Source organism: Melozone crissalis, unplaced genomic scaffold (assembly GCF_028551555.1).
Source record: "Melozone crissalis strain CALT ecotype California unplaced genomic scaffold, PUWL_Pcris_2 ptg000023l_1, whole genome shotgun sequence".
NCBI classification, from domain to species: Eukaryota; Metazoa; Chordata; class Aves; order Passeriformes; family Passerellidae; genus Melozone; species Melozone crissalis.
Window position 1 is genome coordinate 16,018,071 of NW_026535801.1, and position 15,487 is coordinate 16,033,557.

Sequence of the window (15,487 nt, forward strand, 5' to 3'; positions counted from 1 at the left end):
GGCACTGCACGCAGCTGTATTCCTCCGCGAGAGCGAGTCGCGAGGTGGCTCCTCACGGATTGGCTGCTGCAGCGCAGGGCGGCCAGCGGATGGGACACCAGGGGTGCGGGAAAAGGTCGAAGTAATAAAAGTGAGGCTGACTATAAACCCAAGGAAGGTTTGCGGCGTCCCACGGACTTTGTAACATTGTACTGTCGTCACACCCCGCCCTGCTGGCCAAACGGAAGTTGCCGGAGATGAGCGAAGAAAGGGGCGGAAAGGGACGGAAACTGCCGAGGGAGGGCAGTGCGTGTGACGGTGGCCGAAAAGGCTCTGGGCTGGCGGCGGAAATTACGCGCGTTGTCGTTCGCCTATTACTTGCCGGAAATACCCGAAGCGGTTCGCTCCGGAGGTTGCCGAGCGCGGACTGCCCTTTACGGAGATTGCCGAAGAAGGCGGCGGAGACAGCCGAAGGAGGCTGAGGTCAGCGGCGGAAAGGCCCGAGGCCGCCGCCGCAGAGGCCGAGGCGGAGCGCAGCCGTCCCGCGGCGCCGCCGCCCGTCCCGCGCCAGGTAACGGCGGTGCCGCCGCGGGCGGCTCGGTGCGCGCGGGTGCCGCTGCTCCGGGCGCCGCCGCCGCTCCCGGTGTCCTTGACGGGCCGGGCGGCGGGCCGGGGGCTGCCCGGCGGGCGGCGGCGCCTCCAAGGTGACCCCCGCGCCGGGAGCGCTGTCGCCCGCCGTGCCCTCGGCCCCGGGAACGGCGGCACTGGGCCCGCCGCTGCCGAGCTACGCTGTCCGGCCCGTGGGGGAGCGGGGCCCGGCCGGCGCTCCGCTGCAGGCGGAGAGGCCGCTCAGTGACACCCTGCGTGTGATGTGTAGATTGGTAGAGAATCGTATCTTGCGTTTGGAGGAGTAACTCACTGTCCCATAGCTGTACATATAGGTTTTCCTATATGAGCATATGTGCTGCTGTGCAGTTGGGGTAGAAGTTTTTACTCGGCCGGTTTAAAACTCGCCAGCAAACATCTGACCTGATAACAACAGCGTTGTTTTCTCTCTCACCAAAGCATCATGTTCCGGCTGCTTGCTGTCCCCAGGACCTTAGCTGGGGTCACCCAGTCCTCCAGAGTATGTGGTAAGTGTCTGTAGTTTATATCTGGGTCTCTGTGGTAAATGCGTGTGCAGTTCGTTTATTGAAGGGCACATAGGCATACGTACTTTGCAGGCTAAGGGCTTCTGTGTTGCGTTCTTGGTAGAATTGGGATTCTGTCAGCACTCTGTAAAGAAAATCAGAAGTGGGGGGTCTGATGGTTTCCATCTAGCAGTAAGTGAAAGTTGTTTTTGTTTTCTTTTCCGTGTCCTTCAGGGCGTACAACTACAACAGCAGCCAGCAACCAAATAGAGGTGTTTGTGGATGGCCATCCTGTACTGGTGAACCCTGGAACCACTGTCCTGCAGGTCTGGGGAATGGCATTCTCAATTTTCTGCAACTTCCCATCTCTCTTCTTGGCAGCATTTTCTGTTCCATACAGCAAAAAGCCATCTGTCTTTACATTGTTTCTTGCAATTCTTTAGAGATATTTTGACTGACTGTGATGTAATTTCAAGTGACAGAAATCCTTGGAGGAATTCAGTGTTTGAAAAAGGAAAATATGCCATGGTTGCTTGAAAGAAGATGCAGGCAGCATCAATCCCAGCTGCAAAACTTTATCAATGCAATAACAGACTTCAATAAATTCTGGTTGAACTTCTGTCTCTGAACACTATGTGACGTTGTAGTCTTTCAGAACCTGTACATTTTGTATCTTATTACAGTGTGTCTTGGGTAAATGAGGGATTGTCTACTTTTAGTTATTAGTTGTTATGATTCAGAATGCTCGTCCTTAGTTGCTTTTATTATTCTTGGTGTGGGAAGTAAGGGAACCTGGATCTCCCAGCCTGTACCTCAGTACGTTGTTACTTTTCAGGCTAAAATTTCAAGTAAAGCTTTTTTTAAGAAGCCATTAAATGAAGATGTGGTATAATGGGTTAGAGCATTAAAATACACAATACAGTGGTATTTCTGCTGGCAGGCATAGCTATAATGCTGTAGCATAGATCCCATTAGCTGTCTTCATCTGGTCTCTGGAAATCAGTTGGCTCTGTCCCCCATCTCTTCTTCTGTCATGTTGTCTTTGAGTTTAGGGTCTGTTGAAGATTGGCTGTGCTGGAGTACCTTTATACAGAGGATCTGTGTTGTTGCATTGTCAGAAATCATTATGGTTATGGCGCTCTTTTTATGTTTTTCAATTTTTATTTTGATGCACTTTTCTGTAAAGAATGTATGTGTTCTTAAAATGTAATTTGTATTGCTAGTGCCCTGTTGCAGAGAATTCTCTCTATTATTGGAGGAAAGAATGAAACAGAGGTCAGTTAGTTTTTCTAACCTTTCTAAAGGTTAGAAAATCTATATTTGTAATTGATATCCTGACATTTTTTTGCTTTGTCACAATTTTTTATTTATGGTCACTTCTTAAGATGAAAGGTCAAGTGCACTCTGTTCTTGAGCACTGACAGTGTTACTCTTTGAGAAGCTGTATAGTGTTTTCTGAGATGGAACTGAAAAGTCTCACTTAGATTTAATTTTCCTTTGTTTCTTATTTTTTGGTAGGCCTGTGAAAAGGCTGGAGTTCAGATCCCTCGTTTTTGTTACCATGATCGTCTCTCTGTTGCTGGAAACTGCAGGATGTGTCTTGTGGAAATAGAGAAGGCTCCAAAGGTATTGTTTGTGTTTCATAGGAATTGCAATATGGAATATGCAATGCAGAGCTCAGTAGGAATTTTTTGCTGTGCTTGGGCCTAGTTTAAATCTTGTAAGTAATTGTTGTCATAATCTTGGTTGCTGTTAGATGCATTTTATGCTTTGTAGTTCAAGCTTCAGCCACACATTTTTAGCTGAAACTACATAAATAATAAACCTCAGATAGTGTATTAATTTAGTTGTAGGATTAGTACATGCAGGTTCATTCTAAGTAAAGACTGCAGTTAGTAGTTTATATTTTCACTGTTGTGAAATAGTTGATTTCAGGAGTGAACTCTTTCTTCAGCAGTGCTAAGAAATCTATGCACATTCTTTTGGAGTTCAGTCTTGGATTACACATTTATACTCACACATAAAATTTTTTAACTCACCCCAACTTCAATTCCATAGTTTGAGCTTTGTGTCCCTGGATATGTTGGGTTATCACTAAAGGTGGAAGTCATGATGTGATTGAAAAGTAAGAGGGATTTATTTACAGAGTGGGAGTTTTTGTTACTCTTGCAGTAATCTTGAGAAGAATTTTATTCCAAGACTTTATACAGGCTTTGTGCAAATAAATGTCTTGTAAATGATTCTTACTCTGAATTTCAGTTCTAGAGGTTTTCTAGATGTCTGCTGAAGCTCTTTCATTTGCATTGTATCTATTACAACTGATATTCTTAATATCTTAATAATAAAGCTGCAATTGCTCGAATGGGGACTGGAAATTGTAGAATTTTATGTTTTGAATAAATCATAACTCATTTTACCTTTTTATATAGCAGATTATTAATAAATATGGCTTCTAGTGACTTTATCAGTTAGACTCTTTTTTTTTTTCCATGCAGACCTCCTTATTTCTATTTATTTATAACAGATAGCTATGTTAGAATTGTGGGGGGAGGAGATGGGGGTTTGTGCCCATGCTGAGAAGAAATACATTGTGTTCATGCTTGCTTTTTATGGTGATTGCAGCCAGTTGCTGCTTGTGCCATGCCAGTTATGAAGGGCTGGAATATACTGACAAACTCTGAGAAGTCCAGGAAAGCAAGGTACCTTTCTTTTAGCCTCCTTTGACTGATTAATTGTACTATCTGCTATATGATGTTGACATTAACTTCATTCTCTGAACCTAACAGAGAGGGTGTAATGGAGTTTCTGCTGGCAAATCACCCACTGGACTGTCCTATCTGTGATCAGGGTGGAGAATGTGATCTGCAGGTACAACATCCAATTAAATTATGTAGACTTATGTATGATGCTCTTATCTTAGGTGCAGTTGTGCTTTCCAGCAGCCTGGATAGGTGTGTGTTCTGTTGTCTCTTGTAGGACCAGTCAATGATGTTTGGCAGTGATAGGAGCAGATTTAGGGAGAGCAAACGTGCTGTGGAGGACAAGAACATCGGCCCCTTAGTGAAAACCATCATGACTCGGTGTATACAGTGCACTCGATGCATCAGGTAAAGTCCTTTACTTTCACTCAGCAGAGCACTAAACAGGCATACTTGTGACAGTTTCTTACTAGTGAAAGAAACCCCATGAGGGGTATTTTAAAAAGTTATTTTCTGATTGTACTTAAAAATTTTATTTCTGTTAGTGACTGATAGCTGGTTTCCTGGAGCTACCAGACAGGAAATAGAGAAAGATGGCCAGTGCATGAAAGTGAAATCAGAGTTCTGCAAGGCAGAACTGGTCCCATGGTGTTGGTGCCAGAATGGATATGTGACTTCCTCAGCCACAGTTGTAAGATTTATTTATTTTTGATAGCCTCTGGTAGCTGTATTTATGTTGTTCTGTAGCCCTGAGATGCTGTAGTGGCCAACTTGAGCCAGATAAAAAACAGTACTATGTACCCAACTAGTTCTAGAAAGAACTTGTTACTTAGGACTAATCTTGGACTCAGTTAGTGTAGTACAGGGAGTATTGAACTGCTGTGGTTTTGATATACCTCCCCATACCTTTTGTAGCCCTTTCTGAAGGAAATTCTGCAGATGGTCCTGTATGTGATGGTGCTGACAATGCACCTAAACAATTGTTTTCTTCTTTCAGGTGTATGAACTAATGTTTTATCTTAAGAAAATGAGATGAGGGCTGAAAAATGTTGTGTTGCAGTTGTACATGCCAGACGTGTTTCTCCTTCTTTGTGCACCCACCAGGTTTGCCAGTGAGGTTGCAGGGGTAGATGACTTGGGAACAACCGGAAGAGGAAATGAAATGCAAGTTGGTACTTACGTTGAGAAAATGTTTATGTCTGAGTTATCAGGAAATATTATTGACATCTGCCCAGTTGGTGCTCTTACCTCCAAGCCATATGCCTTTACTGCACGCCCTTGGGAGACAAGGTAGGTGTCTTTACTTCTGCTGAAGACACAGCTTTCTCTGTTTGTTGTACACTTTATCTTAGAATATGTCCATCTGTGATACCAAGGGTTTTTTCTGGTTTTTATTTTCTGCATTTTTGTTGTAGACTTTTCCATAGACTGAATCTAACACAAATTTTGTTACTTAGAGCTTATTTAAGAAAAGTAAGAACATTATAGTTTGCAGACTGTTCTTCCCTTAATTTTACCCTAAAATGTTGTGGACTTGTAGGTTGTGCTGGTTGCTTAGTAAGAGATGCATATAAAGGAAAATACAAATTCATTTACTCACTAATTGTTGAGGATATTATTTAAAATATCTTGTGCAACTAAGCTCTTCAGCCTCAGAGCAGAAGAGCAGATCTCTGTGGGATTTTCTTAAGTAGTTGTTTAACCCTAAACAAGACCTGAAACACATTCAGGAGACGGAATCACAGAACATTAAGGATTAGAGTGGACCTTGAAGATCATCTAGTCACATCCACCCCTGCCATGGGCAGGGATGCCCTCACTAGATCAGGTTGGTCAAGACTTTATCCAGCCTGGCCTCGAACATGGGAACAGGCTGGTTTGACCATCCCAGTGGTACTCAAAATCCCGAGAGCTGTTGTAGGTAGTGTGGAGGGGCAGGGGAAGGCGCAGGAAGGCGTCTCCCCGCCGATGGCTCTCCGGGAAGGCGGAGGGTGTCGTTACCAGCCGTGTCCGCTGGACGGCGCCCGAAGCGCGGAGCGGCGGCGGTGCTGAGGCGAGCCCCGGCTCGGTCCCTCCAGCAGCGGTTCCGTCCCGTCATAGACCAGTGGCACTCCGTGACAGAATGACATCCTGAACCCCCCTTCAAGAGGTGATAAACAGCAAACAAGGAGCACATGCAGACAGCAAGGTGTTACATAACACAGCTCTGAGAACGTGCGCAGCAACTCTGAGAGCAGCGCCTGTTAAACTAAATACAATGAGTGTTTATAACAAACCTGTTTTCACACACTCTGGTCAGATCTGTTGTTCCCTCAACAACAGATTGTTGAGGTAACAGCAGATTACCTCAACTCTTTGTACCCCACACTGGATGCTTTAAAAGACTGTTGTGTTTTTTCTCAGCAGGCAGCAAAGTACCACATAGCCAGTTGCTCATTTCAGCCCCTCATGTGGGATAGGAGAGAGAAAATTGGGGAGGAAAAGTGTAAAATTTGTGGGCTGAAATAAAGACAGTTTAATAGGACAGAAGAAGAAAATTACAATAATGATAAAAGAATTAGAGTGTACAAAACAAGTGATGCACACTGCAATTGCCCAGCAGCAGCCCCCAGCCAGCTTTCCCCCTCATTCACATGCTGAGCTTGCTGCTGTGTGGTGCTTAACATTCCTTTGGCCTGTTGGGGTGGGCTGTCCTGCCTGTGTCCCCACAGCTTCTTGTGCCCCCCAGCCTCCTTACTGGTGGGAGAAGCTGAAAAGTCCTTGATGTGGTGTAAATGTTGCTTAGCAACAACTAGAACATCCCTGTGTTATCACACTACTCTCACCCTAAATCCAAAATACATCTCTATACCAGTTACTACGAAGAAAATTGTCTCTATTGAGGCCAGAAATAAGACACTGACTGCTTATATATGAAAAACTGAAAGTGATTTATTTGTTCTTCTGAACAGGAAGGTAGAGTCAATTGATGTTCTTGATGCAGTTGGAAGTAACATTGTAGTGAGCACAAGAACTGGAGAAGTGATGAGGATTTTGCCAAGGCTGCATGAAGATATCAATGAGGAATGGATATCTGACAAAACCAGGTGTGTGGATGTGCTTGTGCCCACATGGGTTCATGCATGCATTAAAGGCACGGTGTGGAGAACCAGGAATGTGCACAGTAGCACCGACTTTGGTATTCAGCTGGTAGTATTGTAAAGCTGCAGTGAAGAAGAATAATTGTAAAATATGTTTTTTAATTCTGTAATTAAAGTTGCCAAGTTTTCTAATGTTCTGATTTTTGTAACATTTTTTCACAGTAACTTTTATTTCTATTACTGATTGTTTTTGAGAAGGAAAAGTTAAACTTTCAGGGGAAATAGTTCTTGGTTTTCTCTTTTCTAAAAGCCTGTAATTGGAAAACTCACTCACAGAATTATACACAATTATCATTGGCTTTGCTCTTTAATGATATTTTTGGTGTTTCACTTAGGTTTGCTTATGATGGTCTGAAGCGTCAGAGACTTACTCAGCCAATGGTGAAAAATGAGAAAGGAGTATTTGTGTATACCTCATGGGAGGATGTGTTACCTCGTGTTGCTGGTTTGGTAAGAGCAGTTTTCAATATAAGTAGTCTAAAATTAATTTCTAAACCTGGATGTATTACAAATACTAATATCAAATTAATTCTATTTAAAAGGATTTTTTCTTTAATGTTAGAGGGGAACCATTGTGCTTCCATGTAAATGTCTTATTTTGACTAATATTTCCTGTTTCATGGATTGGACCTTTTAAAGAACTTTTTCTTATGATTTCATTTGGAGCATTGGGAGAGAAATTACTTTTATTTAAATAGGAAAGTAAACTGTTTCTTCAGAAATGTAGGAGGAAGCAATTTTCCCAATACTCTGACCTATCTGAAGACATCTTTAAATTTATTTAAACTGTGCTATCACCACTTTTGCCATCAAAGACATTAAGTCTCTATTACTTATATCTGAATTGTGCTTTCCTCAGTGCTTTCTCTGTGTGGTGATTGATTCTGCAGCTCAAATGAAGTGCTGCATGACTGCTCTGGATTTTGATTAAAAATTTTATGTGGGTGAAGTAGAATTGAATAACTGTAATTGAACTTTCCTCAAGGATGTTTTTGCCCATAGTACAGTGGCAGGGTTTGTTACAAAAGCTGTTTCTTCTCAGATAATACCTTTAAGTTTACTACCAGAGCTTGTGTTACGGAAGTTTGTATTCTATCTGCACTGTGGTGTCTTTAAAATAAAAACATTCACCAACCTTCCTCTCTCACCACACCAAATGAGAATTAGCTACATCTAAGTGATAACTCAAGTGGGAGAGATCTGCACAGAATGCAGAGGGCTCTTTTTTGCTTATCATGAGTTCTGAAGGAGCTGGAGCTGCTGCCTGGCAGGAATCAGACATCACTGATCAGTTTGTGCTACTCCAGGCCAGCAGCAGCACTGTTGGCTTTGGCATGCCCTAATATAACAAATATTTATCTGGGCTAAATAAGAATTTGTTTCGGCGGTTTCTTTTGTTTATGTTTATGCTTCCTTTCTCTGCAGCTTCAATCAGTGGAAGGTAAGGATATAGCAGCAGTTGTAGGAGGGCTGGTGGATGCAGAAGCACTAATAGCTCTGAAAGACCTACTGAATAGACTGAATTGTGATATGCTCTGCACTGAAGAGATCTTTCCTACTGCTGGAGCTGGGTAAGAGGACAGGCAATGTCTGTCTATAATTAGTATGTTAATAAACTTTCCAGTCTGCAGATCATCTCATGGCAATGTTCTGAAATAGCAGGAATAACAATTGTTAATGCATTAGCAGGATTTATTTGAATTTACAGTCCTCACATACAGAGAGTATTTATGGATTGAGAGTTGATTTGTAGTCTCTACTCCAGCAGGGGTTGCACCCTTACCCCATGTTGTACTGAATGTACAGCTGCTGCACTTTAAGAGTCAGTCACTGAAAGCCAGTTACACTGTTGTGAGCTGGATAAGTTATTCTGTTTCTATCTGTAGTGTGAAAACTTTAGTACATTTATGATTAGTAATTTGGATTGAGAAATCTCTTCTTTATCTTTTCCTGAGATGAAAAAGTATTTTCAGCATTTACAGTCTTTACTTCTTTCCTTCCCTCTACTGAATTCTTATTCTCTTTCTTACATCTTTTTGTTACAGCACAGATTTACGCTCTAACTACCTGCTGAACACCAAGATTGCTGGGGTGGAGGAGGCAGATGTCCTCCTTCTGGTTGGCACCAACCCACGCTTTGAGGCACCGCTCTTTAATGCGAGGATTCGGAAGAGGTTCGTGTTCCTTGGGGTGAATAAGCACGTGACTCCATCTGGATTTGATACGGTGCTCTGCTGGAGCTGCAGGCAGTAACTTAAGAGCATTCATTCAGATGGGATCATTGGATTTAGTTCACCTTTTAGTAAAGGGAATGGTGATTTATGTGTGGAAAAATGGTAGTACCTTGTGGTGTAGAGCTAGTTCATTCTCACTTTGACATTTTACATTAGGTTCATCTACTCAGACATTTATTTCTTTGTTACATTACACAGACATCTCAGATTTTCTGTTTTATAGAAGTCTGTTAAAGCGTATTCCTTAAAGATTTATTTTCAGCATCAGTTTATTGCTTTTTGCAGTGTAACAAATCAGATGTGCTGAGTTTAGAAGCCATCATTCCAGTTTAACATTTTCTTTGCCAAGTAGTGTGGCTTTCCCAAACTTTTGAACATAACTAATTCAATTTTAATAAGATACGTCAGTGCAAGGCAAATGAGGTCTATAAAAGCCCTGTCCTTCTTAATGCTAGGATCTTTGAAAATACATTATTTTAAACAGTAATGGCATTGAATTTTTGAAAGGAGAAAATGCAATGAGACTTCTGAATGTGTATTTTCATTTATTTTTATAAGTCTGTGCCATGAGAAGCTGCAAAAAGAAAAAAATTCTTACCAGCTAAATTTTTTTGTTTATCTAAGAAATAAGTGGATTTCTAAAACTGACTTGGCAGAAGCTTGGAGGGAGGAGGGAATTGAGTTATGAACTTGTCACGTAAGGTGTGTTGTTGTACTGTTTCTGGAATATATCTAGAGAAATAATCTTTCTAAAAAACCTAGAGGTTTGCTTAACTGCCAGAATAAAACTAAACTGCATCTTACCATGCATCTTACCAATGAAATTGCCATTTAAATTCCTTTAAATGCCATTTAAATTCCTTTGCAATGCTCTTTTAAGTTACTGCTGAAGTTCTAATTACTGGTTTAGTTGGGTAAAACTTTGTATTTCTTTAATTTTTATAAAATGTCTGTTGTAATTTCAGCTGGCTTCACAATGACTTGCAAGTGGCCCTTGTTGGCTCTCCTGTGGATTTGACCTACAGATATGAACATCTGGGAGAGTCCCCACAGATACTTCAGGAGATTGCTTCTGGCAAGCATTCCTTCTCCAAGGTACACAGAACTTTAGAGTGTGACTGTTAAATTCCACAGGTATTGAGTAATAATCTGAATTCCCCAGAGACAGATTTGAAGAAAAGTGCTATCTTGTAGATGGGGTTATTTGCTTTTAATCAAATGCAGAGATGAAGTAATGATTAGTGTGCACCAAGTGTGTACAAACTGTATTATATATTCAGGTGTGCAAAACTTTGCAGTGCAGGAAACTCCAGAGATATTTCTTGACATAAAACAGGCTGTTCCAGGTGCTGCTGTTTCCACTTAAATGTGTGGTTATTGAGTGTACAGTTGTGTACTGACAACGTAGTTTCCTGCTTACAGCATTTTCTCTTGGCTTTATCTCGTAGTGAAGTAATGGCTATTTTAGAACCATAGGTTTACATGGAAGACTTATGGAGAAATCAGGGATGTATTACATTATCTGTCCCAAGAGTTGTCTTTGTAGCTGTGGAATGAATGTCTGGTTGTTGGCTTGCACAGGTCCTTGACAATGCCAAAAAGCCCATGGTGGTGGTGGGCAGCACAGCCCTGCAGCGCAGTGACGGCGCTGCCATCCTCGCCGCTGTTTCTGCCATTGCACAGAACAGCAGGGCCACGAGCGGTGCTGGTGCTGATTGGAAAGTCATGAACATCCTACACAGGTTTGCTTAAAAACTTCTTTGGGAGCAGCTTGCTTGCACATTGGGCTACACAGGTTACCACAATGTATGTGTACAGATTGCTTCCTGTACACATAAGCAGCCTTTTGGGTTAAAACCTGAAGGGAACGTAAAAACCAGAAATACAAGCTAGCAAAAACTATTTAACAAAAGTGAGTTCCTTGACCTGGCTCTCTATGAGTTTTTATTAATTTATGACATTCAAATGTAGAATTTAAACATGGAATGTTTAAATTCTACATTTGAATATCATAAATTAATAGAATTTCAATTTCTAGATTTAGACAAGGAATACAAGAGGGCTTAATAACATCTACCACAGTAGGATGCACAGCAGACCAGTATTGCTTGCTAAATGACTGCATTTTATCTAGAGGAAGAAAAACAAAGTGGCAAGAGTATTTAAATAATATGGTTTCTTTGTTGGGGTTTTTCTAATATTCCTTTTACTGTGCTGCTTCTCAACTGAATAGTTAACAGAAATGCTTCAAAGATTTCCATTTGAGAGCTTTTAATCTTAGCTATTCAGTTTGTCAGGATATTACTCCTCTTAATAGACAACTTCTCTTTAAACAGTCCTTCACCACTCCCTTTCTAAAATTCTGTGAAATTGACCATCTCTGTAAAGGAAAAATTATTTTACCAAATGTAATGGCTCTCAATTCTGGAGACTCAAAAAATTTCTTCTGCCAAAAGCAGCCTCACTGATGTAAAAATAGGATAGTTAGAGCAGGGCTTGGGCCTCTGAAGGAAACTCGAATATAACATTCTGCTGCTGAAACTGAAATATTTAGTACCAAAATAATGATGAGTTAAAGAACACTCATGATATAAATGTGGTTTGGCAGTCTTTCATATTGACTTCCATACTTCTGGTGCACCATCCGTTCAACCTTAAGTGTAAAAAGCAACCGAACTTACTGAAACCTCTATGTCTGACTGTGTCAGACAAAATTGGAAAGTCTGTACTCTAGAGAGAATCTTTTTTGTTTTAAATAAGACTGGCACCTAATTATGGAGGATTATGCAAATCTGTTGCTTTGGAAAAGGAAGATTGCCAGAAAATGGAATTATTAGTTCACTCTTTTAAAAGTATTTTTATGTATGAATAAATGAATAGTGATGAAATAGTGGCCTTAAGTCTTGGATGATTTTGAGTAGGTGATGGCCCCAGTCTTTCATGTTCCAAATGAGTGCCCTAAATTAAAGGCCTGATGAGTTCCATTCATAGCTGAAATGTCATCTGCAGCATCAAGCTTCACCAGTGAGCTGCCTGCCACTAGGTCCTGATTTTCAATATCTGCCTTTATGTATCCCATCTTAAATAGGTGAGATTCCTTGTGAAAACTTTAAATGGTGTCAGCTTGTCAAAATGCAAAACTACCTCAATACTCTGTCAAATATTTCACCTGCCTTTGAGCTTCATGTTTGTCTTGTTACTATTAGGAACCTCTCGTACAGTTTCAAAATATTTAGTCAGAAAAAGAAGTTAGGTCTGTTCTGATGGGAGAGGGAGAATTCTGAAATTACTTAAAGTCATGATGTATTTGTTCCTACAGGGTTGCAAGCCAAGTCGCTGCTTTGGACCTGGGTTTCAAACCAGGAGTGGAGGCAATTAGGAAAAGTGCTCCCAAAGTGTTGTATCTCTTGGGAGCAGATGCGGGTGCTATAACACGTCAAGACTTGCCAGAGTACTGTTTTATCATCTATCAAGGTAATTAGTAGATGTAAATGAAGAAATGTTGCTATCTTAATAGTTGGAGAAAAAGCATAAACAGTGGCATAAATCCCTTTGAGGAATTTTTGTTTTCAGCCAGGAAAGGGAACTTCTAACACATGACTGAGACACTGGTTACCTATTTCTTAGGTAAAGATGGGAAACTATTGATGACTAATAAGGGAATATAAACCAGTATAGAGCTTCTGAAACATAGCTTCAGGCCTGGCAGACAAAACAGCATTAGTTTCCAGCTGTTCTGTCATACCAAAACATGATCTTATGTTAATCTAAGTATCCTTGTTCCAAGAACCTCCCAAATCTGAGTGACTGTAGTGACTGAAGTACCATTTACTCCTGCTTGTAGTTCATTCATTCTCCCCAGAGTATTAGCCAAGTAAGACCTCAGAGCAGCCAGCCTCATGGGCTTCAAATTACTGGCTAAGCAAAACTTAGAAAATCCCTTTTTTTTCTGGGAACACACAAATTCTGTCTTAGTAAAGCATTTCTTTTTATTTTGACTTACTTCTGTCTCATGGTTGTGTACTGTTTCCTCTTTCTGTGTATTTAGGGCATCATGGGGATGTGGGAGCTCCCATGGCTGATATTATTCTCCCAGGAGCAGCATATACAGAGAAAGCAGCCACATATGTGAATACTGAAGGTCGGGCCCAGCAGACAAGAGTAGCAGTAACACCTCCTGGGATGGCAAGGGAAGACTGGAAAATTATTAGAGCTGTCTCTGAGGTACTGTTGCTGTTATAAGTTGCTTCTAATAAAAGTACACTGAGAGGTTAAGTTCCTTTTTGTAAACATGTTCCAATGTAAAAAAGAGGTAGATTTTCAGGAAAACACCCAGTTTTAAGAAGTAATGTTCTGTATTGAATCCTAGGTTAATTCTGTGAGTTAAATCATACTGTTTCCCTTTTGAAGATAGTTCTAATGTTGCAGTTTCTGTATACTGCTGGAATGCATAATGGGTGAAGCTTTGCAAATTTTGCAGGTCTTTGTGAAGTGCTTTAGGGGAAGCTGGTGGGAGCATGCAGTTTCTTGCTTTTTAGAAAGAAAGCAACATAGACTCTGAGGCCAGGATCTGGTATTGTTAGATGAGGTCAAATATGTCCTCACTACTTAAAAGGAACAAGATGCATTGATAATTGCATTAACTTTTGTCTCATTTGGTGGTAAGCTAAGGAAAATGGAAGTATGGAAGGAGACAAGTACTTCCTTTTGTTTTTATCCTTTGTATAGCAAACAGGACAGCCTGGTTTTTAGCAGGGGGAAGTGTTGGCTGTGTAGGCATCAGAGTCCAACAGAACACTGACTTTGCTTCAGTTTGTGCATTCTAACTGCCTGTGTTTTCAGGAGTGTAGACTTTTCCTTATTTTACTTTAGAGATGTTTATGGATTGGTGATCTAAACCACTGTGAGTTAAATCCCTAGAGTTGATGGCATTTCTTTCTGTGAATCTCTCAGTTGGCTGGTCTGACCTTGCCTTACGAGAACCTCGATGAAATACGGAAGCGTTTAGAAGAAGTATCGCCCAATCTGGTTCGATATGATGACGTGGAAGAAGCAAACTACTTCATCCAGGCAAATGAGTTGGCAAAGGTAAGCAAAACTAAAGCACCTTGGCATGATTTAGTGCTGTTATATAGCATAATGCCTTTTTGAAAAATCTTCCTATCTTGCATTTTTTGACATGCACTGAATGCAGAATTTACTAAACAAATTATTTGGTAACAAGCTCCTATTATACAGGTGACTTTCTTTTCCTTTCTTACCACAGTTAGCAAAGCAACAGCTTCTTGCTGATCCTCTTGTTCCACCTCAGCTCACAATAAAAGACTTCTATATGACAGGTATGTATAGTGTGGCCTTTCCATTCTGAAATCAGAACATTTTACTTAGCTTTACAGTAAGGTTCTTATGATTAGTTTAAAGCTTTCCACTAAGATGCATAGCATTTGAGTCTTTTGAAGAAACAAAATTTTTCAGTAAAATCACTTGGAATTTTCATAAAGCACAGACTGTATTTTCAACTAGGTGATTTTATTTATCCTCTTTGTATCCTGTCTTGTACTAAATTTATTTTGTATTGTGTCTGTGCACTGAATATTTGGATTTTTTTTTTTTACAGATTCCATCAGTAGAGCATCGCAGACAATGGCCAAGTGTGTGAAAGCTGTTGTTGAAGGTGCCCATGCAGTAGAAGAGCCATCCATCTGCTAAAGACTAATCAGACTTCCACCACCTTCTTCTAGGTTTTTGCTGCAGTTAACTGCTGTGACTGATACATTTTTTCCAAAATCTATTTGACAGGCTGTTGTATTTTTTTCTTCCTTCATTCACATTTTCATCGCTTCAAATAGCCCCATCATACTGTAGGACTGTTGTGTCTGAGGGAACATGCAGCACTCAACTTACTGTACCCAGAGGCAGGGTACATGATGATTGTATACAAATAAATTATAAATACCAAGCCACCCCATTACCTGTGTAATTCATGTAGCTCATGCTTCTTCCATGAAAAGAATTCAGTAAGCAACTCAATAAATCTTGATTTTTCTAGGAAGGGGTTTACATGGCAAAAATACTAGATTGGCACTTCCTTCCAGAGTATCCAGGTATGTTAATATTAAACCCTGGTCAGAATGTGATCATGCTATTTTTGTAATGTACTTTTAAAGCAAGTTGTCCCTCATACCTGGTTTGTGCCAATGTTCAGACCCATCTCTGCTCTGGATACTTATATGTTTCTTCATTTAGTTTCAGTTGAGACTACTCTTGGAGGAAATACAAATCATTTTGATGTTGTGGGAAAAAAA

General features: G+C 40.7%; 1 protein-coding gene across 1 annotated transcript; it reads left to right on the forward strand.

The window, feature by feature from the left end:
* The first annotated feature begins 426 nt into the window (after positions 1-426).
* Positions 427-15,145, forward strand: NDUFS1 (NADH:ubiquinone oxidoreductase core subunit S1). The gene is made up of 19 exons (XM_054278256.1): positions 427-550; positions 1,045-1,112; positions 1,344-1,435; positions 2,628-2,735; positions 3,732-3,808; positions 3,896-3,977; positions 4,086-4,216; positions 4,913-5,098; positions 6,760-6,894; positions 7,284-7,398; positions 8,374-8,519; positions 8,994-9,122; positions 10,148-10,277; positions 10,764-10,924; positions 12,502-12,656; positions 13,231-13,406; positions 14,136-14,270; positions 14,449-14,521; positions 14,800-15,145. Exons 2-19 carry the CDS (start codon positions 1,049-1,051, stop codon positions 14,889-14,891), a joined length of 2,187 nt encoding a protein of 728 aa, XP_054134231.1. The 5' UTR covers positions 427-550; positions 1,045-1,048; the 3' UTR covers positions 14,892-15,145.
* The last annotated feature ends 342 nt before the right edge of the window (positions 15,146-15,487 follow it).